This window comes from Cervus canadensis, chromosome 17 (assembly GCF_019320065.1).
Source record: "Cervus canadensis isolate Bull #8, Minnesota chromosome 17, ASM1932006v1, whole genome shotgun sequence".
Lineage (NCBI taxonomy): Eukaryota > Metazoa > Chordata > Mammalia > Artiodactyla > Cervidae > Cervus > Cervus canadensis.
The window spans coordinates 26,870,072-26,892,136 of record NC_057402.1 but is presented as its reverse complement, the minus strand read 5'-3'; the positions used below and the strand labels follow the sequence as shown (position 1 = coordinate 26,892,136).

Genomic DNA, 22,065 nt, shown 5'->3' with positions numbered 1-22,065 from the left:
AGACCCATTTCTAATTCAGTGGGGTATGAAAAATGTCTTTAGAAGCTATCTGTTGGCTATGAGCAATTGTGAGACTAATTTCAACATAAACACTAACTATCTAACCCACCAGGTTAAGACAGCATGATTAAAAACAAAGGTCACTTTCAAACAACACAAACCTTACAGGTAAATTTTACACACCCATAGAGAGGAGGGACAGTGGCATGGAAGGAATACTTAGGAATCTGACAACTTGACCTCCCCACTTCTGACAATGTGCTGCTAACTACTTTTAGAACCCTGGGAAATTCACCTAACCCTTGCAGCCTCGGTTTCCTCATATGTTAAAGTGAGACAGTCCCACGTCAATACCAAGGTAGCAGCTCTAAGATCATGTAGCTGTTACTAGTGTTTTCACTGGGATTAACTGATTAAGTTGTCTTTATACTAATTTTTACAAATTCTGCATATTAGACTGTTTTACCTTTGCAGCGGCACAACGAACAGCCATGGATCTATCTGTTAAGCAGGATCTAGCAGCTTTATAAACATCCCTGTGGCAAGGGGTAGCAGCAGCTCCCAGTCCATTCAGTATGTTTTGCAGACTCAGCATAATCTCATAACGACCTTGTGACTACCCAAGAGGAAAAAATTTAAGGATCAGGAATAAAAATTCACTATGAAAAAGAGCACTGAGCATTGAAATTTATCTCACATATTAGAGAAATAGTAGGATTTTAATACAAACTAATCAACCTATTCTGACATTCAAAAACATAAAAAATTTCTATTTTACACAGTGTTTACTTTTTATGCTTCCTTTGGAAAAAAAAAAGCTTATGAATTTGGGTGCATCAGGTCTTCGTTATGGCAGGCAGATCTTTCACTGTGGTTTGAGGATGCTCTAACTGTGGCACAGGTTCAGTAGTTGAGGCACAAGGGCTTAACCACCCTGCGGTATATGGGATGTTAGTTCCCTAACCAGGGATTGGACCTGAGTCCCCTGCCTAGCAGATTCTTAACCAATGGATCACTAGGGAAGTCCCAGTGTTCACTATTTTAACGTGCTATTAGTATATATTATACTTCAGTACAATACAAATTTCATAGGGTTGACATGCAGATTAAATGAAATTGTATGGGAGTACCAGGCATAAAGCTTGCATGTTGTTAGGCAATCAATAAATGGTTGTTATAAATGAGGTAACATGGTACGAGTGCATGGTCTGCCACCTACTAGCTACATGTCTTTGGGCAAATCTGTTTATCTGTTAAATGGTTGTTGTAAGGATCCAATGAATTACTGCATGTCATCACTGCAGATGGTGACTGCAGCCATGAAATTAAAAGACTTTTACTCCTTGGAAGAAAAGATAACCAACCTAGACAGCATATTAAAAAGTAAAGACATTACATTGCCAACAAGGTCCATCTAGTCAAAGCTATGGTTTTTCCAATAGTCATGTATGAATGTGAGAGGTGGACTATAAAGAAAGCTGAGCGCCGAAGAATTGATGCTTCTGGAGAAGACTCTTGAGAGTCCCTTGGACTGCAAGGAGATCCAACCAGTCCATCCTAAAGGAAATCAGTCCTGAATATTCATTGGAAGGACTGATGCTGAAGCTGAAACTCCAATCCTTTGGCCACCCAATGCGAAGAACTGACTCATTTGAAAAGACACTGATGCTGGTAAAGACTGAAGGCAGGGGGAGAAGGGAACGACAGAAAATGAGATGGTTGGATGGCATCACCAACTCAATGGACATGAGTTTGAGTAAACCCCAGGAGTTGGTGATGGACAGGGAGGCCTGGGGTACTGAAGTCCATGGAGTCGCAAAGAGTTGGACACAACTGAGTGACTGGACTGAAATGAACTACTTAGAACAGTGTCTGACACACAGTAAATGCTCAGAATTGGCTCAGATGGTAAAGTGTCTGCCTACAATGCGAGAGACCCGGGTTCAGTCCCTGGGTTGGGAAGATCTTCTGGAGAAGGAAATGGCAACCCACTCTAGTATTCTTGCCTGGAAAATCCCATGGACAGAGAAGCCTGGTAGGCTACACTCTCTACGGGGTTGCAAAGAGTTGGACACGACTGAGTGACTTCACTTTCACTTATTGGCCTGAGTATTTTAACTCAGAAGTTTAAAGTCTGGATTTAGATTTTAAAAGATCTGGGTATGAATCCTGGCTCTGAACCTTAGCAACGATGTGACTTTAAGCTGTTCTTACTTATTTCTTCAACTATAAAATGAGGATAAGGAACTTCCCTGGTGGTCCAGTGGTTAAGACTCTGGGCTTCCACCTTAGGGGCACTGGTTCAATCCCTGACCCGGGAACTAAGCTCCCACACGCTACATACCATGGCCAAAAATAAATAAATAAAAATAAAACGAGGATAAGATGAATCCCATAGAGCCAATAAATAAGCCCCTGTGGGGAAATCATTTACCATAGTGCCTAGCACACAGTAAACACTCAAGAAATAGTACCTGTTTGTATATCTCAGGAAGTTAAGGCTACTATAGGTAAGCTAACATCAATATCATTTTCATAGTAATGTTATTAATTTTTATTCAAAGGGGAATAATAGTGAGTAATTAAAGGTGGACATAACAAAATGAGTCCTAATGGGAAACTTAACTTTTTTTTTCCAAACACCACCAGTTTCAAATACTGTCTATCACTATGGGTGTGTATCAAAGGTGGAAATCCCTTTTGATATTTCCAAAACATTGTGGTACTGATGAATCAACTAAATCATAAAGGTTATAAAGTGGAGGAGCAATAAAAGACTTAGCAAGAACTTAAAATTTTCTGACACTTATAGAGTAATTCTCTGTTAACCATGAGCCCTAAAAAGTATAGCTTTATCAATGGAGCTAAGAGAAAAAAAAAGTTTAAAGTGGACACACTTCAGTAAAAAAAAATTTTTACAGACACATCCTTTTAAATAAAACCATGTTTATGGATGTTAATCTCTCCTCCTTAATCATCTTTTTCAATCTTTGTGAAAGCTACTACTGCTGAGAAGTAATCTGCTGAGTTGATTTTCTCACCAGTTTTATATTATGGATTTCACTTCTCTGTAAAGTTCTAGAATCAGTTACATTCTTCTTGAAATTTGGCATATTTTATACTTGAATTTTCCCATGTTTTATCCTGATATAGTTAAAGAAAGGTGTGTGACAGGCCTGCATTTTTACAAATTTTCTAGACTTCTTCAAAGTAATGTAAGAATAAGAACTAGTGTGATTTTTTCAATATTTAAAGGTGCTGAGTTATCCTTAAATATGAGGGACCACAGATTTAAAATTTTTGATATACAAACTTACAAATGCTTTTTGTATGAATCTCAAAATGTGATTGGTAAAACTTTAGTTGGCAAAAAATTACAGTATATCTTAGAAGTCTGATAAACACAAAGGGTGTTTCACAATGGTAAATGATACCAACAAATCAGTGAGGCCAAGGCTGAGAATATATTCACCCCTGGCGATTAAAAGGTCATCTGGGTCCTAGTCAAGCTTATGTCCTTCACACTCTTTCCTACTCTGATTTTATTCCTTACTCCCTGCTGATGCTGGTAGAATACTAATCCATCCATCAGGTGGACGGTAGTTACCCATTATGTATCTGGACCCTTGGTGGCAAGTGCTTGCTCTGGTACTAGTAAGCAGCATGAGATGGAACAGGTGAAACAGAAAGAAGGAACAAGGACGGGTCTGCAAGAGAAACACCTTAGTTTGTGTCCACTGGAATTTATCTGAATACACAAAATTTTACTGCATTATTGTTTTTCTAATAAAGATTTAATATACAAAGTACATAGGTGCACTACCTAAAAATATGTCATTTATGGATATATTTACATATATACTATATCTGCTTATCATAGGTAAGGCTCTTTTATTAGCTCAAGAAACTATAAAATCTGTATTTACCTCTGCACTCTTCATAGCTTTGAGAATATTCCCCACTGTATCAGTAAAGGTGTTACCTAATACTCTACCCAACTTCTTGTACAAGGAACCCAAACACACCACAGCAGCGCTGAAATGACATTTCAATTAGAAATCAGTCAAGAATGAAAAAATAGGAAAAAAAGGATCTTAGGACATGCAACGATGACTACTTAATTTTATTTTTAAAAGATAAATTTCCCAGAATCTACTCCACTGTTAAGTCATGAGGAATTTCATTGGAGTATCAAATGACTACGTTTTCAATATAAGAATGTTAAAGATGTATCTTCAACTAATCTAAATCTCAGCCCAAAGACTCCATTCCCCCAAATTTTTTAATAGAACTGAGCTTCATATGTTAGATAATCAAAGACAGTCTTAAAAGAAAAAGAACAGTGTTTGCATTAAGTCTCAAAATTTTATGGAAAAGCATATTCTATCATAAGCTAAAAATTAAATCAATAAAAAAATTTCTATAAAATTAGTACTGTGGAGCCATACATCGTAAACAGCCTTCTCTAAACAACGGGTGATAAAATGAACTGAGTCCTACGGAGAAAGAAACTTAGTTGTTCTTTTAGGATCTTAGAAAAGTGTTTTTCCATAAATTTACTATTAATCTTCACTACTAAGAACTAATAAACTAAAAGAACATCCAAAACATGAAGAATTTAACATAGCTGTTCCTTAAACACTCAACTGCTAAAATATTAATCAGACGGTTTTGATTCCCAAATCTAGGCTTCAAATGTCTAAAGTTTTTAAAAGAACTATTTCTCAATGGGAAAATATTAGATCTTTTCAAAAGCTACATATTTTTAAGAAAATGAGGAAAACAATTTGTATTCATTTTCATAATAATTATCAAGTAGTTTAGTTCTTTTAAAAAAATTATTTTACTAAAAAGAGTTGATTTACAAGGTTGTGCTAATTTCTACTATATAGCAAAGTTTGAGTTCTTTGTAAAAATGATACAACAAAGATCTCTTATACACAGTTTCAATATTAACTTACAGTTTAGTGGGAAGATAACTTGGAGAATCATCTTTGCTTCGAATAAGATCATTACATTTATCGATTGTCTCATAAACAGAGAACGTGTCTCCAATACTATAAAGAAGGGCTAGATTCTTAGCAAGGAGTTTACGAGTAGGAGGCCCTGGGGAGCTGTTGAGCAAAGACAGGAGCTGTTCCACAAGAGTCTTCTGTTTCTCCCTTACATCACTCTGCAAATGAAGTGAACAAAGAAGATTCTCATCAATGCAATTACATGCACTCCTCTTATATGATTCTGCTTTCATGTAATTAAGAACTAACCAAAAGCCTCTAGAAAAATGAAAATTTATTTTAACTAAATATTACAAATAAGTTGGTGGCAGAGTTATTACACCTCACAAGCAAGCAGTTTGCTGCATTGCTGGTATCTCCAGAGAATAAATTCTGGACCACAATATACTGGAGTCTGTGAACAAAGACAAGCGTTCCATTTTTTTTTCCTTCTTCTTAGGTTTGAAGCATAGAACAAATTTATATCTTAACTAGCGCTTCTTAGTTCTTAAGTCCCTGCCTGATATATATCTGCATCAGTGAACAACCTATCACCAGAGCTGACCTTTTAACAGTTACCTGTTTTACTTAGATCTTTTTCTAAGTTTAGTGCAATTTTCTTTCTGCAAGCTTATGCATGTAAATGCATGCTGTAACTCCATTTTACTTATCTACTCTCTAAAAAAGGAGAACAGAATATTATCACAGTAGTAATGGTATTCAGATGCTTCCTGAGGCTTCAAATTTCACAATAAAATACTTGTTAATTTAGGCTACGGATCTTTGCCATTTATAAATTCTAAACGTCTCCATGAGTAGTGTCTTTGCAACACTTTTGCATTATGTAAGGTATTGTTATTCTGTGGAATACCTTTATTTTTAGGAGATATATAGGAAAGTATTTAGAAATAAAGCAGCAACTCACATGGCTCTGTAAATCAATTAAACTTGGCAAAATGTCAACAGTTGTTGAATGTAGGTAAAGGATAAGAATGATTAGCTTTCTTCTTTGTAGTACCTATTTTATAAACTTTAAGAGAGAATATGTTTACTCGAAGACTCCTCAGCTCATATTCCCCTTCAAGAGTTCACATCTTTTTTTTTTAAAAGACGAAACTTTAAATAACTAAAACTCCCATAACATTATTTAGTGCGATACTGTTCCAGGATGTCATGCATATGGAGGGACAAAGGTAAGAAGATAACAATGATGAAATTTAACACACTGTGCTCTGTAGTTAGTTTTTAACATATCTGAAAGTAATATTATAAATATTGGTTAATTTCTTTCTGTTCTTTTGAGCAGAAGAAACCTACTAGTTCATTGTAAAATCTTATTAAGGTCTAACCCTCGAAAGCTAATTTAGGTTATGTTGGACAGAACAAGAAAAGTACACCAAAGAAATTAAACATTATCTGGCACTTAAAAAAAAAAAACCTTGTAAAACAGTTTTTGTGATTTTACTCACCCTGCTGGTTGCAATCAAGAGCTTCTCCAAATATCTCAACCAATCAAAAATAAACTCTGCCTTCTGAACTTCACCCAGTTGATTGTATGCGTCTTCATTCAGCAATATGCTATGAGCTAATTCCATTCCTTGCAGAAAAGTCTCCTAGCTGGTCACGATTCTTCTCATTAAACTTTAGTCATATACCTATAATAAAGGAAAATAATATTTTAAAAGAAGAATGAAAAGGAATGCAATCACAATACTGGAAATCTTCCACAGAAAAGCATGAAGCATAAACGGAGACATCTTTCCTAAGGTGAAACTGGAAAATTCCCAATAGTAAACTTATTGATACAAAACCCCTTTTTCAGAGAGTAGATAGGCAGAACAGAGTAGGATCATTGTTATTCATATGTCAAAACTTGCCAAACAGGAGACATTTCATTAAAATTTTGAAAATTTTACAGTTAAGACTACTCAAGTGTGAAAACTTTCAGTTTTCTTTGTAACATAAGCAGTTTTTTACTAAAATGAGTTGTGAGTACATATTAACAATTACCAAATACCTAGACTTCCTATTATACTTTACAGTAAAGCTTGAGGTCTCCCAGGGCCTTTGCCTCCACACATAACCTGTCACTTACATGGAGATCCAAGAGAAGGAAATGGCAACCCACTCCAGTATTCTTGCCTGGAAAATCCCATGGACAGAGGAGCCTGGCAGGCTACAGTTCACAGGGTCTCAGAGTCGGACATGACTGATCAACTGAGCATCAAGACTTGAGCGAAGGGACTTATTCCCATTAGCATATGTTTCTCCAATCTAATAAAGACACTGCCCAAGGCTAGGAGTTTTTAGGAAAAAACCCATCTAAACCACTACAGATAGTCTCCTTATCTCTGTGAACCTTGTTGTGAAAGCAAACTCATGTTTTTAAAGGCACTTGGACGGATGCCATCCAAGGACTGTAGAACATTATCTGCTATGACCCAGATCCAATGCAGCCTTCACTTCTCTTGTAACAAATAATCAATAGAAGAGGTTTTGTTTTTAGATTCATGAGCATCTCCTGGGTACACTCTAGTACCTTTCTAGAAAATATACAACATATAAGCATGTGGGTAAAATACATACACACTCACTCATATGCAAATTTACAAGATGGCATTTCTGATTATGGATTTTTTTTATTTCTAGGTGCATGCTCAAGTATATGGCAGTAAAACAGTATGATGTCTGCAACTCATTTTCAAATGGTTAAGTACATCAATCAATTAGCCATAAAATATGGCAAAATGTTAACAGACGAATACTGTAGGTAGTATGTATGTGAGCGATCATTTTACTATTCTTCAATTTTTCTGTATTTTTTAAAACATTGCAATAAAAAAGTTGGAAAAATTATTTAAGAAGAGAAAAATTTTAAAAACATAAGCTGGCTTAAAAACAAATCACACTACTACTCCCAGGAGTAACAGCTATCATCAAGACATTAAACAACAGAGAAGGTATTATATACATATAAGGTGGGTATATCTATCCCATATTGAAGTATAAAAAATAACTTTAATACATTATAAATAAATCTGTTACGCTAAACAGAAACATGTCATTCGAAATGCACAGAAATACAAACAGAATGCCACAGGTAATTAAACTAAACCATATAAAATACATAGCTCATATTCCCCCTAAATAAACCTCAATCTTTTGCAGAGAAGCCATAAGATGTGGACTTCCCAGGTGGCACGCAGGTAGACATAAGAGACATGTGTTCAATCTCTGGGTTGGGAAGATCCCCTGGAGAAGGGCACGGCAATTCACTCCAGTATTCTTGCCTGGAGAATCCCATGGACAGAGAAGCCTGGTGCGTTACAGTCCACAGGGTCACAAAAAGAGTCGGACAGGACTGAAGCCACTTAGCAAGCACGAACGTGTAGTAAGTAGAATTAGAAAATCAGATGGGAGACATGAGGAAGGCTTTTCTTTCTTTTTTCTCCTGGAGAGTTTATGGGTATGAAATTACCTAGACTATAACACCATAATAATTGTCATATAACTGAAAAGAGCCTCTTTAAAACACAGTAGTTGCAAATTGATGAACTGTTGGCCAAATTTCGCCTGCCAATATACGTACTGGGGAAAAAACTGGTTACTAACATGTAAACACAAGATTTTACACAAAAATCTGGGTCCATATCCCATACAGCAATGAATGACTGAATCTAAGGGGAGCAGGGACTCTCAGGCAAGTACACTTGCCACCTGGACTGCCTTATTCATTTACATTATTTGCCAACTTCCATGGGTATTCAAGTTTTCAGCTCCTACTCTTTCTTTACCTTACTTTCGCCCTCTGGCTTGGGCAAGAAACCCTCCTTTTCTTTTTTCAATTATCAAAGTGAACTGATCAAAACATGCACAATAAAGGTAATAAACACTACAGAAATAATTTCCAGAAGAAATCTAAGTATACCAAAGAAGAAAAGCAAGTTTGTACTCAATATCTGCTATTATGTGAGGAAAAAAAAAATAACCTGAGTATCACAGAGAAAATTTCTTGTAACCACCAGGGCAAGTCAAAACCCTATCTTAAGAATCAAATTACCCTTTTTAGAGGTCATTAGGACTGCTGAAGAGACATTTTTTTTCCTTAGGCAGAAGCAATATTGTGGTGTAAAATGATCTATCAAGAAGCAAAATAGCTAATACAATGCAGTAATAAATAATTCAGTAAAGAGCTTGAGATCATAAGCAGGGCATAAAGTTTATTCCCCATGCCCTCAATACATTCCTCATTATAAATTACTCTTAAAAGTAGACAATTCACACTGGTAATCCCACATTCAAACCTCCAAATCTACAACGGCCTCTGATCTCCACATATGTATTATCAAAGACTAAGTAAATGCACTTCAAAAACAACAGATGTTCCTGCTCTAACCCTCAGTATAACTTAAGGATGATGAGTACAAATACAGCCAATCTACTGTATGTTTTAATTCAACTACAGCCCTATGGCTATACATACTGGGAGAATGCTTGCCTAATTTTTCTCTTATTTTCCATTTTTATGCTTCTTGGGGGAGGTTACAGAGTGATTAATTTATTAAAAGTGAACACATATAACAAGGTATTTTTCAAGGTACAGTTATGCTTCTTGAAAAAAAGACTTCATCAAACCACTGTACCAACTATAATGCCAACCATTATTTTTGACAGATGCTACTTATTACTGATCACTAATTATAGTCCAAGCACAGCTCTAAGAGCTTTAAATATTCTTAAATAAGTTGCAGAACTGTCCATGGGTAGTTATTTTTACTAGAATCATTTCAAGATGAGGAAACTGAGGCACAGAGAAGCTGAGTCACTTTCCTAAGGTCACACAGAAAATGGTCATACACTAAAGTGATGTAAGTCGAGATATATGCGCTTTAACCACTACATACTATGCTGCCACCCTTTTATCCAATCAAGCCTATCAAATACCTTGAAGCCAGGCATTTTATTCATTCATTCATTTTTATTAAATATAGTTGATGTACAATATTATGTTAGTTTCAAGTGTACTACATAATGATTTGACATTTACTAACATTTGAAATGATCACCATATCTACAAAGGACTTTTGGGGAACATTACTATTTTGAGAACATATGCCATTTGGGGGAACACATATGCTCAAGTTTATGCAGGGGGGAAAAATCTTCTTCATATTTTTGGTCATTTTAGTTTCTTTTTTTTTTTTTCACTTTCGTTTCTTAAAATAATTTATTGTATCATTTTGAAGAATGTAAAGAGAAAAAAAAATCACAAATAAAGAGACCCCCTCAAACACAAATAAGACAGGTTTGTCAAACTGGTTACTTCTTTCTTTCCTGAGCAATAAAAGATCAATTTACAAAATGAACAAGCCATTCAGTAGTAAATGGAACTGAATCTAGAATGTATCAAGCAGTTAAAGTTTCAGAGTGTCTCAAATTTAAATTACTTTTCTTTGCCCCTCAAGTCTTTAAAAGACACCACAGCAGCTTCAACTCGGCCTGCAGCTTGCAGTTGCTCAGTTTTGTTTAAAGAGCCTAGAGTGAAAAAAAAAACAAAAAACCTCTCAAGAGTCTCCCATATTTCAGGGTACACACATAAACCTTAAAATCTATACCTTTCAAAACAAACAAACAAAAAAACCAAAACAGTAATTAGCTTTGCTGGGGAGGGAGGAAACTTTCCTCTACCCTTCTAGGTTTTTCTGAATTCTGGTCTAGGAATTAAATTGACATGGGACAGATAAACAGGAGAAAAAATTCAATTCCAGACATAAGGAACCCACCACACAAGAGGATCAAAGACCCCAGACACATGAAGTGTTGAGAGACAGAAAGGTAAAATGAGATATTATGCCACTCTAAGCTGAGGGAGCCTGAGGCTTCAAGGACAGAACAGTCACGGGATGACTAAGCGGAGTAGATGTTCGGTAAATAGATGTTTGCTCTGACAGAGATGGGCTACTTAGAAAAAATTTACCCCCAATAACAACTTCTGAAACAAGTCCCCAGTTTAAATTATTCTAAGTAGTTAAGGGAGGACAATATTTTCTCTTGAACCCATGGGTTCAAAAGACGCCTCATGCAAAAGTGACACCTTCTGGGCAGCTCGATCTGAATCCCACAGATTTAATCTAAAAGAAGATGGATCAGTTTTTACTGACCTAATACTCCCTATGACCTGTGATTCAGGCTTTGCACAATTATAGGTTACAAAATAGGAACTCACAAATTACACAGAGCGTTAGGTCATAATTAAGATGTTGCCTAAGGAAGGCTGCTCCTGGTAGAAAGCAAATCAGGTCTTTTTGTCACAGTACTTTAAATATCCCTAAGCACAGTCTTCACTGGTTGTAGAGCAAATCAAATATTAAAGCAGATCACTTTTGATTCCAGAGTTAATAGTTTCATCTTGATGACTTGAAAATCCTATCTGCATCCTATTTTTTAAACCTGAAGCACCTTGCTTCTTCCTACAGTAAACTATTTCAAAATTTACCTTTATAAAAAATATCCTTCAGGAAGTCTTTCATGATTAATTCCCCCATTAATACTGTCTTCGCTTGGTACAGGATTTCTTTTATTATAAATATGCTTCATAAAGTGTTGGGCTTCTCTAGCCATCATTTAAATTGTGAGATGCTCCTAGTTATTTTTCTGATTCAAAATGGTAGCAATGATTATTAAGGCAGTAGCATTGTGGGTAATGCTATTTTCTCCAGTCTCCAAATTTTTTATGATTTTAAAACTTTTAAAATGAAACCCTTAAAAACCAATAAATAAGCTGAACTTCCATCGATTCCTTACTTTTATAATTCACAATACCATTTGTTAGCATCATCTTGGTAACACAAGTGGGAAGGACATACCCATTACCTGCTGCAGTTCATGGCAATGCCTTTCCCTTTCCCACTAATTCCCAAATCACAAACTGATGACAGAAGCTATTCTTTTTCTTTTCAAATTTTATTAATTTTTAAAATTTACTTATTTTTAATTGGAGGATAATTGCTTTGCAATATTGTGTTGGTTTCTGCCATATATCAACATGAAATCAGCCACATGTCCCAAACCTCTTGAACCTCCTTCCCACCTCCCACTCCATCCTGTCACTCCAGGTTGTCACAGAGCACCAGATTTGAGCTCCCTGCATCACACAGCAGATTTCCACTGGCTGTCTTAATTTTACACATGGTAAGGTATATGTTTCAATGCTCCTCTCTCCTTTTGTCCCACTGTCTCCTTCCTGCTGTGTCCACAAGGCTGCTCTCTGTCTGCATCGCCACTGCTGCCCTGCAGAAAAGCAGCTATTATTCACTGAGCCAGGAACTTTTTAGGTGCTTAATTTATATCATCTCTAATCATCACAGGAAAGAAAGCAAGTATTACTGGTCCCCATTTTACAGAAGAAAAATCTTTGATGCCAGTAAACAGGAGAGATGAGAACAAACCCATGTCTCTTTGGCAACAAAGCTCATTCTCTTTCCTCAGTGCTAGGAAACCTTTCCACCGGAAAAAAAGAGAAAACAGCATTTTTGACATTAAGATGTAAGGGACAAAAAGTGCAGAACAAACAGAGCATGGCGGTGGAGGTGGGGGGCCTTACTTTATGTCTGGGCTCACTCACTACCGATTTCCCCAAGTATGTGTGCATGCTCGGCGTCCACCTCTTTGTGTGGCCCGCCAGGCTCTTCTGTCCAGGCGATTCTCCAGGCAAGAACACTGGAGTGGGTTGCTATGCCCTCCTCCAGGGGATCTTCCCAACCCAGGGATTGAACTTGTGTCCCTTGCAGGTCCTGCATTGGCAGGTGGATTCTTTACCAGTAGCGTCACCTGGGAAGTCCCAATATTTCGCCCTACACCTTTCGGTAAATCACAAAATCAGTTTTACCTGCCAACTCCTTCAGGGACAAGGGTCAAAACAATTAAAAAGGCAGTGTTGGGAAAACAGCAAAAGGAAGAACACAGATGAGGTAGGTAAACTGTTAGAAAAGCTGAGCATGTCAAAATAGTAGACCTATACAAATAGACTAGTGGTTCTCACCTCTGGTTGCTTTTAAAAAACACAAAGTTTTTTGAGCCTAAACCAACTTAACAGAATCTCTGGAGGCTGAGGTGCTATGATAATGGAAGTTTTCACTTAATCCTCACACGGTGAGGTGACTAGGTGACTAGGCTGCAGCCCCACCCACTCCCTCAGAATCATCCCTCTGCTGGCTAGTCACCCCTATTGTCCAAATGGAAAATCACGCCCAGGTTTTGGACCAAGAGCTTATGAGAAGTCCACACCCTGCTTCCTTGTGTCTTTGACTTCACTTTGTCTTCCTTGTAAAAGGCTGTTTTTCTTTAACTAAAAATAACCAAATGCTTAAAAAAAAGAAAACTAGCACCATTCATCTACAAATACTGAAACTAGATAATATAGATATTTTAATAGCTGATAAGTGTCCCCTACTCTCCTATAATTCATTTATTACATTGGGTAAGAAAGATTTAACTTATTATTTTTAGATAAACCCAAAGAAACTGAAATTGCTTTAGAAAATAGCAGGAAAATGACAATGAAATTCAAATCTATGATATTACTTGACATGAACTTAGACTTTCTAATTCTCTGTAATAACTCTAAAATGAACCAGTTGTCATTAGTCAAATATTAAAATGCTAAGTATACAATATTAAGCTCAGTAAGAATTTAGTTTAGCTGAGTGATTCAATATATGTACATTAAATCTAAATATTATAAATGCAAAAATTTCACAGCCAAAACTGAGATTTTAGAAAAGTTGATAGGTTTATAGTGACAGTACAAATAGGTTCAACTCTTTTGGAAAATATAAAGAAGCCATAAAAACATCAAAACCACTTGACAAAAGCATCAGTTTTTGAAAATGTGCCAGAGAAAGGAAAATGAAAATATCAGAAGCGTAAGCACTGATAAGAGCATTATAAGAGGTGAAAACTGAAAACTTGCAAGTCCATCCTTAGAGAAATGATTTTGACATTTTCAGACACTATCAGGCTCTCATTAAAAACTGTAATTATAGAAACTACAAGTGCATAAATTTTAACAGGTTAACCCATTGAGAGCATCCCCACAGGTAAAGCAGTGTTTCCTACAGAGTGTTGTGAGAACAGTAGTGAAAAAGAATGAGGAAATGAGGATTTGTGTTGTGTGTGACGGAACAGAATGCAAATCTTTTTGGGAAACACCAAGCTGGCAGTCTTCCTTCCTACAGAGGGTCTCCACACATGTGATATATGTAATGTACATTATAGACTGCCAGAAGGGTGTGTGTGTGTATAGCACTTGATGTTTCTCAGCATCTTTTAAGTACTGACCTTTGCCCCACTTCTACCTTTTTTATTCCCCCTGCTGGGAATCCTGAGAACTCAGTGTTCTATAGAGCACAATCTGTAAATACTAATCACTAGAGACCACTATATTCAAAAAAATTAATTCCCTTTTAGTTATACTATGATAGGATTTTTATAACAAGACAAGAAGAATACGTAATGTCACACTTCTTAAAAGTAGCCATTTCTGGTTAATATTTTGGATCAAATCATCTAACATTCAGAATTCTAAATATAAACAATCTTTTCTTTTCTATTCCTGGAAGAAGAGTAAAGAAAAAGGAATCATTTTAATTAACCAAATGATTTATCAGTTCACATAAAAATCTGTGTTATTCATAACTTTCAACCAAGTTTCACACCACACCCCTTCTGAGCTAAAAATGCCTTGTTGCACCATAAATTTTAATATTTGATTTTTGGAATTCTGAATACAATTCCCAGAAAATCAATTTAATTCATGTTTCTTAAGTCATATGACAACATGACCCAGGCACACAGCACTAATAACCTGTTTTACAATATAATGAAAATACATTCAGTGTACCAAGATTCAAAGAATACTTCCTGCAAATGTGGTAGAAATGGTGAGAAACCTGCTTCTCACCACTGAGTAATACAAATCAGCTGGAAAGGCAGATACACTCAACTCCAAGAACTGATTAAGGAGCACATCCTATAAGACAGAGAAGCTAGAATGGAGCAGGAAAGAAACAGGAGTAATACAGAAATGGATAAAGTGAGGTAAGAAAGGGCCAGAAGTAGGGATGCAATTTCCTTTGCCTTCCTCCCGTTTTCTTCTCAAGTGCTGCAGATTACGACTAAGGATGAGAAGAACAGCAGAAGCAGGATTCAGCGAAGGAGACTGCCAATGGGGGCCTCTGGTGTAGCCTAGCTCTGGCAATTCTCCCTCCAGATTACAAAAGAGAAAACCTTAGAGGGTAAAAGAAGTATGGTGGGCAGTGGGCAGGGGACTCAGCAGCAGAACCAACTCTAACAAGGCAATGATAGGAAAAGAGACTTAACATTTCTTCAGGATTTCCTTACTAGAACCTTTTAACTCACTGTCTCATTTAATCTCCCTACTACTGTGGTAGTTGAGTCACTAAATCGTGTCTGACTCTTACGACTCCATGGACTGTAGCCCACCAGGCTCCTCTGTCCATGGGGTTCTCCAGCCAAGAATACTGGAGTGAGTTGCCATTTCCTTCTCCAGGGCATCTTCCTGACTCAGGGATTGGACCCGGGTACCCTGCATTGCAGGCAATTTCTTTACCAACTGAGCTACCAGGGAAACCCCTCCCTAATACTAAAACTCAGATATTATCATCCTCATTTTACAGATGAGGATAATGAGTTAAGAAATTTGTCTAAGATTTAAGTGAAGAAAGAAGTGGAAGAAAGAAGGTAACGCCTACACCTGTCTAGTTTCAATGTCCAGGCTCCTTCAACTACTTCACGCATTCTTTTCATACAGTTTCTAATCACTGACAGTAACTACCATGCCCACTGAAATATCTAATCTTTACAACTTTGCTTTTTCTTATCAGTTCACTCTCCTCTTAGGTCTCCAGTACTTCGAGGCTTTTTGATAAAATGTGAGTTGTACTAGAGACATCGACTTCCAGAGGGCCCTTCCCACCAAGACAGCAAATCCCTAAGTAACCAACACTAACACCATTAGTCTTCCCTGGGGGCTCAGTCGGTAAAGAATCTGCCTGCACTACCCACTCCAGTATCTTGCCTGGAGAATTCCATGGACAGAGGAGCCCAGTGGGCTCCTCCATGGGATCACAGAGAGTCTGACACAACTGAGCGACTAACAGTGTTAGCTTAGTCCTTGGCTATTCTTGACAATTTTTATCACTCTTCATTCCACAAACCAACTCTTCCACCTCTCCCTGGGAAGAAAGATTTCACTCTGGACACTTCGGAGTACCAGCCGGCAGGTTTTAAAAGAGAAATTTTACTCTAATATCTCCCACCACACTCATATGAAAGTCACTATGGAAGCAATCTTACTATTTGGTACCTAGCAGAGAATTCAGTAACAAGAAGTAAAAAAACAAACAAAAAAAAAAAAGTTAAAAAAAAAGATACACAGCAATTAACTGTTTCAAAGATCATCAACTTCACTGACATTAAGTTTCTTGTCTCTTGGGGCCTGTTTACTCTTAGTTTAGTCTAGACATGACTAATAATCCAGCTATCTGGATTCTAGTTGGAGTGGGGTAGAGTCCCATATTAAAAGTGAAGGAGCAAACTAACTGAGAACATGAAGAAGTTGGAGCAGGCAGCTAACAGGAATGGAAGAGACCAAAATACCATTTAACATAGATACTTTAAAAAGCAGGCAAATTGCAAATTGGTATTTTGGTCTTTTCCATTCCTGTTAGCTGCCCGCTCCAATTTCTTCATGCTCTCAGTCAGTTTGCTCCTTCACTAGTTCAAGAGTAAAGTGCATAAGATGCCATTATTCCTCCAGCTCGGCAGAGGACAGGAATCCTTGCTCAATTTTCCAAAATATCACTGTATTTGTGCTCAAGTAATCTGCTACCTAGGACTTTCTAGTTTAGTCATTAGACCCCACCTGCTTTAGAATCCCCTCCTTTTCCCCCTTCTAACTGTTCATTTCATGGCTTCTATCCAGGTGAGCACTCAGAGTCACCCTTATTCCCACTATGGTCTGACATCTTGGCTTTTCTTCACGGTTCCCACTTCTAATTTACAACATATCTTATGAAGTGCCTGGCCCAGAGTTTAGCCACAGTTCTGACCTTCCTGGAGCCCTACCTGAGGGTGTTTTGTTTTGTTTTGTTTTAGCAGACTCCCTGCCAGATGCCTAACTGGGCTCTTAACTTCGCAAGTGTAGCTCCCTGGGACAACTCCATTATTCTCTTGTTTTCCGGCTGTCATCATCACATCCACCCAAGTAATACAGTGAACACACCATCTATTACCTCTAACCCCCAGCTGGTCTGGGGCAGCACTCCACAATCAAACTCACTGATATTTCTGCAGCAAAATATAAACATATTCACATAAAGGTAGGATAAAGAAAGACTATAAACAGCTTCCTATCAGATCAGGTCATGTTCTGCTGCCAAATGAGTTAAGAAAAGTGCCTTTTGGACTCTGTAATTATGCTTAAGGGATTTTGTACCTGTATACGCTTCTCTTTTCTGTTTTTGCTTTTCAGATTTCCTCCCAAAATATCTTAAAAAAAATTTGTGCTTTTCAATGGGTAATTTCAACTTCCTAATAATTTTACTTACATAAAAATGTATTGAATAAGTGAGGTAATGTTTTGACTAAATAGTTAATACACAAAAACATGCATAAATTCAACATACAGAAATCTACAAGTGCAACAGAAAAGAATATAATAGACAGATGTTGTAATATAACCATAGAGAAGCATAAACTAAGAAAGAAGTACATATATAAAACATTTTAGAGAAGTTAAAACCATGGTCTCAAAATTGGCAAAAGTATATACTCTGGTTTAAACACTTAAATATCACCTCATACAACTTTACCTTCTTTCCTGTCACATAATTAATTCTAATTTCTTATGCAGCATAAACATAACATTATGCTTTAACATGACTACATTATGTTTCTTTTCTAAAAATATTTACTTTTTAAGTTGTTACTATTAAAAAAAAGAAGTTCAAACATGATTCAGAACAATATGCTCCAATTTCAATCTTGTGTATCTGTTTCAAGGGTTCCAATTCCCATTTGGGTCTTACTATAGATATACCTTTGACTTCATGCTCAGTTACACTGTGAATAATTTTCTGTCTAGTCTTTTAATCAATGTCACTAGATTCATGGTAAAAAAAAAAGTGTTTAAGTAAAAATAACTGTTACTTGTGAAAAACAGAAATGATACGTTAAAAAGAGCTTACTAAATTAAAAAAAAAAAAGTCCACACCAGATCCAAATTAAAACTAGGAGTTATAAAGTTGTTAGAAAACACACAAAAATCCTTCCCTTTCTCTAGCCTTCCAAAAGGTGAGAAATGCTGAAATTAAAACTTACTAGATAATTATGACTGAAAAGCCATGACCTTTTCCCATCATTACACATCTAGGACTCAGAAGCATTTATAGGATGCAGTAGTTCACCCGACACAACAAAAAAAGTAAGAAAAAGAAGAAAACCTGAACTTAACCTACTTCCTCTCACAAAAGGTACCGTGACTGAGAGTTTGTGGAGTTCTAGTCCAGGGTCAGGAGTTCTTTCCTGTAAAAGACCAGAGAGTAAATACTTTAGGCTGTATGGACCACACAGTCTCTATCACAACGACTCATAAACAATACATAAACAGCTATAAATAGATAAAAGAGTGTAGTTATGTTCCAGTACAACTTTATGACAACTGGCAGCAGGCTGGATCTGACCCACAGCCTGCCAATTACTGACCCCTAGTGTAATTCCAACGAATTTAATACTGCAACTAGACAAAAGATTCAATTAAATGATACAAACAAGTCTCTACTAATTCCTCAGGCTTCAGTTAATTCATTTCTTAAAAGAAATTTAATAACAGTTTCACACTCTCCTTAAAATGCAGAAATGCTTTTACCTGAGAGGACTAAGGTCCCACTAAGGACCCATTAACTATACTGTGGATAGTTAATGAAAGAAGATTCAACGAAGTCTTTTTTAAAAAAAAGTCTGTCTTTAAACTGGTTAATCAGGATTTAGAATAAATGAATCTTAGAGTATGAAGAGACCGAAACACCTAAAGACATGGAGAGTTTAATCTTTTATTTTACTCAAAAGATAACTGAGGTCAGTGGCCGGGAGGCCGCGGCGTCCCATCCGAGGCTTAGGGGCTGCAGCGGCTGGCAGTGCCTCCGCGCCCTCGCCCCTCCCCTTCGGTGAGTTAAGGATCCGGGGCGAGGCTGGCAGCAGAGGGGCGGCGAGGCCGGGACGCATATGAGCAAGGGAACACCAGCACTCTCCGTGAGCCCAGACCCCTGGTTGCCTTGAGACTGCCCTACTTCTGAGCCCTCACCCTTTCCAGCCCAAGCTCCGCGCCCCACTCGACCCTAGCCTTCGGCCCGCACCGCCGCTGCTGGCCTGTCCCCTCCATTTGCCACTCGTGACCTGACCCTAGCGCTTACCACCCCACCCCACCACCACCGGTCTTGCGTAAATGCAGCCTCATCCTTGACCTCACTGTAGCCCAGTTCCAACCCCTACCTTGACCACATGCCTCTGCTTCCCCCCAGCACATATCATCTTCACCTCTCAACCCCTTTGGCGATCCTCATGCCGCACACTGGACTCTTTTCTGGTTCGGTTAGCCCTTTTCATGATCAGCCTTCTTATCTGAATCTTCCACACCCTCTGCTCAGCTCCCCAAGGTATGCCCATCCTGAATACCCCATCTCTGTCCAACTCTCATTTAAGACCCACCACCAAAGTAGACGCCCTGTTGAGCACACGTTTTTCTTTTTGATAACTCTGATCTTAGCCCTTTCTCAAGTCTTACACGCCTCTTGTCTTCAGACTCAACCCCTCACTTCCTAGCCCACCATAGACTTCCTATCCATCTCCAACCATCAGAGGACACTCCTGTCCCTAAGTCTTTGCTAAACTGCCCCTGACTCTTGGTGCCCAGTTCTTAGCATCCTCACCCAATCTTATTAAAAATGAGGTCTCCTGCCCTCTCACCTCTGCTATCCCCAGCTCAATTCTACACCTGTTTTTCCCTTAACCCAGTCCCCACTCAGTCTGAGAATCAGTGCAGAGTCCCCCTGCCAACCTCACCAGCTGCCCCTCAACAGCCAAAAAAAAAAAAAAAAACAAAAGATAACTGAGAAAAGTTCATGAAGATTATAAACTGTCTGAGTCCTCTTTTTGAGATAAAGCTGAAGAAAGGAAGGTATGTTCATTGCCTAAAAACAAAAATTCTTAAATTTTTTTTCTTAGAGAATGTATTATTTGCGCAGTTTTTCAAAATTTTAAAGTAGTTTGGCTATGTATTTTCTGTTACTAAAATCAGATATAAAGATAGAAAAAAAAGAAGAGAAAAGTAAGCTAAGATCCATAAACAGTAGTGGAGGCGCTTAAGCTAAAATTCAGGTCTGTCGTCAATTCAGGAGTCTTGTAGTACTAAAGGTTTCTACATAAATAACTACTTTTTCCAACTGTCCCTATTCTTATGTTTATAAACCCTGCCTGCTACCCATTTCAATAAAGGGGCAAAAAAATCCATAGTGTTTAAAATGTAAGAAAACCATCGGCTTCAATACTGATTTAAAATCATTTCTCAAAGACATACTTTCTAAAACGTTTGCGAAACAGGACAATTCTCCTTTCCCCATCCGCCTAATGCCCAGCTCCAAGGACACTTCTGCTTTCTTTCCACTTTAATCTCTCCGTAGTATTTTCTCTGACAAAGTTCTGAACCATACTTACGGGTCCCCTTTTCCCCTCCCTTTAACGTCTTTTCTACGCTCTAAGTTCCTTAAGAGCGCTCAGCCTGAACATAAAAGGCGCTGAATATCTGCTGAATAAATGACTGCACGGAAAATGAATGTAAAATTATGACCTTTCAAAAAAGAGCTCAAATCATCTGACAGACACTATTCGACTTGACAGTTATGAAAATCATCTTGCCAGAGGTATGCATTACTGTGACTAGTATCATAAAGCGCTTCTTAAAGTTTCCAAAGACTTTACAATCCCTTGCAATGACGTTGTGCTGACCGAGAGTAGGGTAAGAAATGTTTCCTTGTACTAAGCAAAAGCTAGCCCGGCAAAGGCTCGCTTTCCTTGCGAGGAAGGACTATCCAGTATCCAGTCTCCACTGCTTCAGGAAACCCGCCTCCACGGTTGCTCGCGGGCGTCCGGAGAACCTCGCCCGAAGCCCGGGTTGGGGCCCCGCTCCCAGCCAACCCCCGACGCTGTGGGCGCCGCTAGGGCGGATCCGGGGAGCGGCGCGCCGACTAGGCGGGCTCCGACCTTCCGACCTTCTCCGCACGCTCGGGGGCTCCAGCCCGCGCGGCCAGAGTCCACGCCTACCTGTTGTGCTCCGGTGAAACACACTTTCCCAGAGCCCAGGAGGAAAGACCGGCTGCACTGGCCATTCGGCCGTCTCCGCGCCCCTGTACATCCCCTCCTCCGCAGGCTCCGGCCCCTTCGGCCAGGACATCTAATCCTTCGACCCGTTCCTGCTCCCGGGGTCCTAACTTCCTCCACCTCTTAGCTGCCGCGACCACCCCGCGGACCCCCAAGCAGCTCAACTCACGGTGCAGACCCCCGGTGTGTGTTTCTTCCCCGCCGGCAGGCAGCCCGGACACCGCCCCCTCGAGCCCGGAGCCGCCTTCACTCCTGGGATTCCCGACTGCTCGCCCCCGGCGTCCTCCCACCACTCACCGCCCGTCCCAGCCCAGCCACGCTGTCTGCTCCACAGTGCGGCAGGGTAGCGCCGGGACTCGCCGGCGGCGGCGACTGCGGGAGGGGCTCGCGCGGGGCGGGGCCGGAAAGCTCGGAGCCTGGAGTGCGGCGGGAGCCAGCGATTGGGAGCGCGCCCCGCACCGCATCGCCGATCCGAGGCCCCGCCAGCCGGCCGCCGAGCTATCGAGCGCCCACTCTGGCAGGCGTGAGTGCTCCACCGCCGAAAGAGCGATGGAGACTGCGGCTTAAGTTGAGGCCAGGGCAGCAGCTTTGCAGTCCGGAGAGCTTGGTCACACCC

The 22,065-nt window shown here is 38.9% G+C and overlaps 1 protein-coding gene across 10 annotated transcripts in view; it reads right to left on the bottom strand.

Moving 5' to 3' along the window:
• Window positions 1-21,846, bottom strand: part of HEATR5A (HEAT repeat containing 5A) — a 96,147-nt gene extending 74,301 nt beyond the window's left edge. For 2 of the 10 annotated variants that reach the window (XM_043489803.1, XM_043489807.1), the window contains exons 1-6: window positions 21,747-21,838; window positions 18,533-18,599; window positions 6,464-6,649; window positions 4,962-5,173; window positions 3,927-4,035; window positions 467-616 (exon numbers count right to left, since the gene is read on the bottom strand). In XM_043489803.1, the coding sequence (XP_043345738.1) occupies window positions 467-616; window positions 3,927-4,035; window positions 4,962-5,173; window positions 6,464-6,589 (597 nt within the window). In that variant the 5' untranslated portion in view covers window positions 6,590-6,649; window positions 18,533-18,599; window positions 21,747-21,838. Of the gene's footprint in view, window positions 1-466; window positions 617-3,926; window positions 4,036-4,961; window positions 5,174-6,463; window positions 6,650-18,532; window positions 18,600-21,392; window positions 21,491-21,618 lie in introns of those variants that run through there. The other 8 variants (XM_043489811.1, XM_043489812.1, XM_043489808.1 and 5 more) reach the window with 8 other exon arrangements.
• Between the last annotated feature and the right edge of the window lie 219 nt (window positions 21,847-22,065).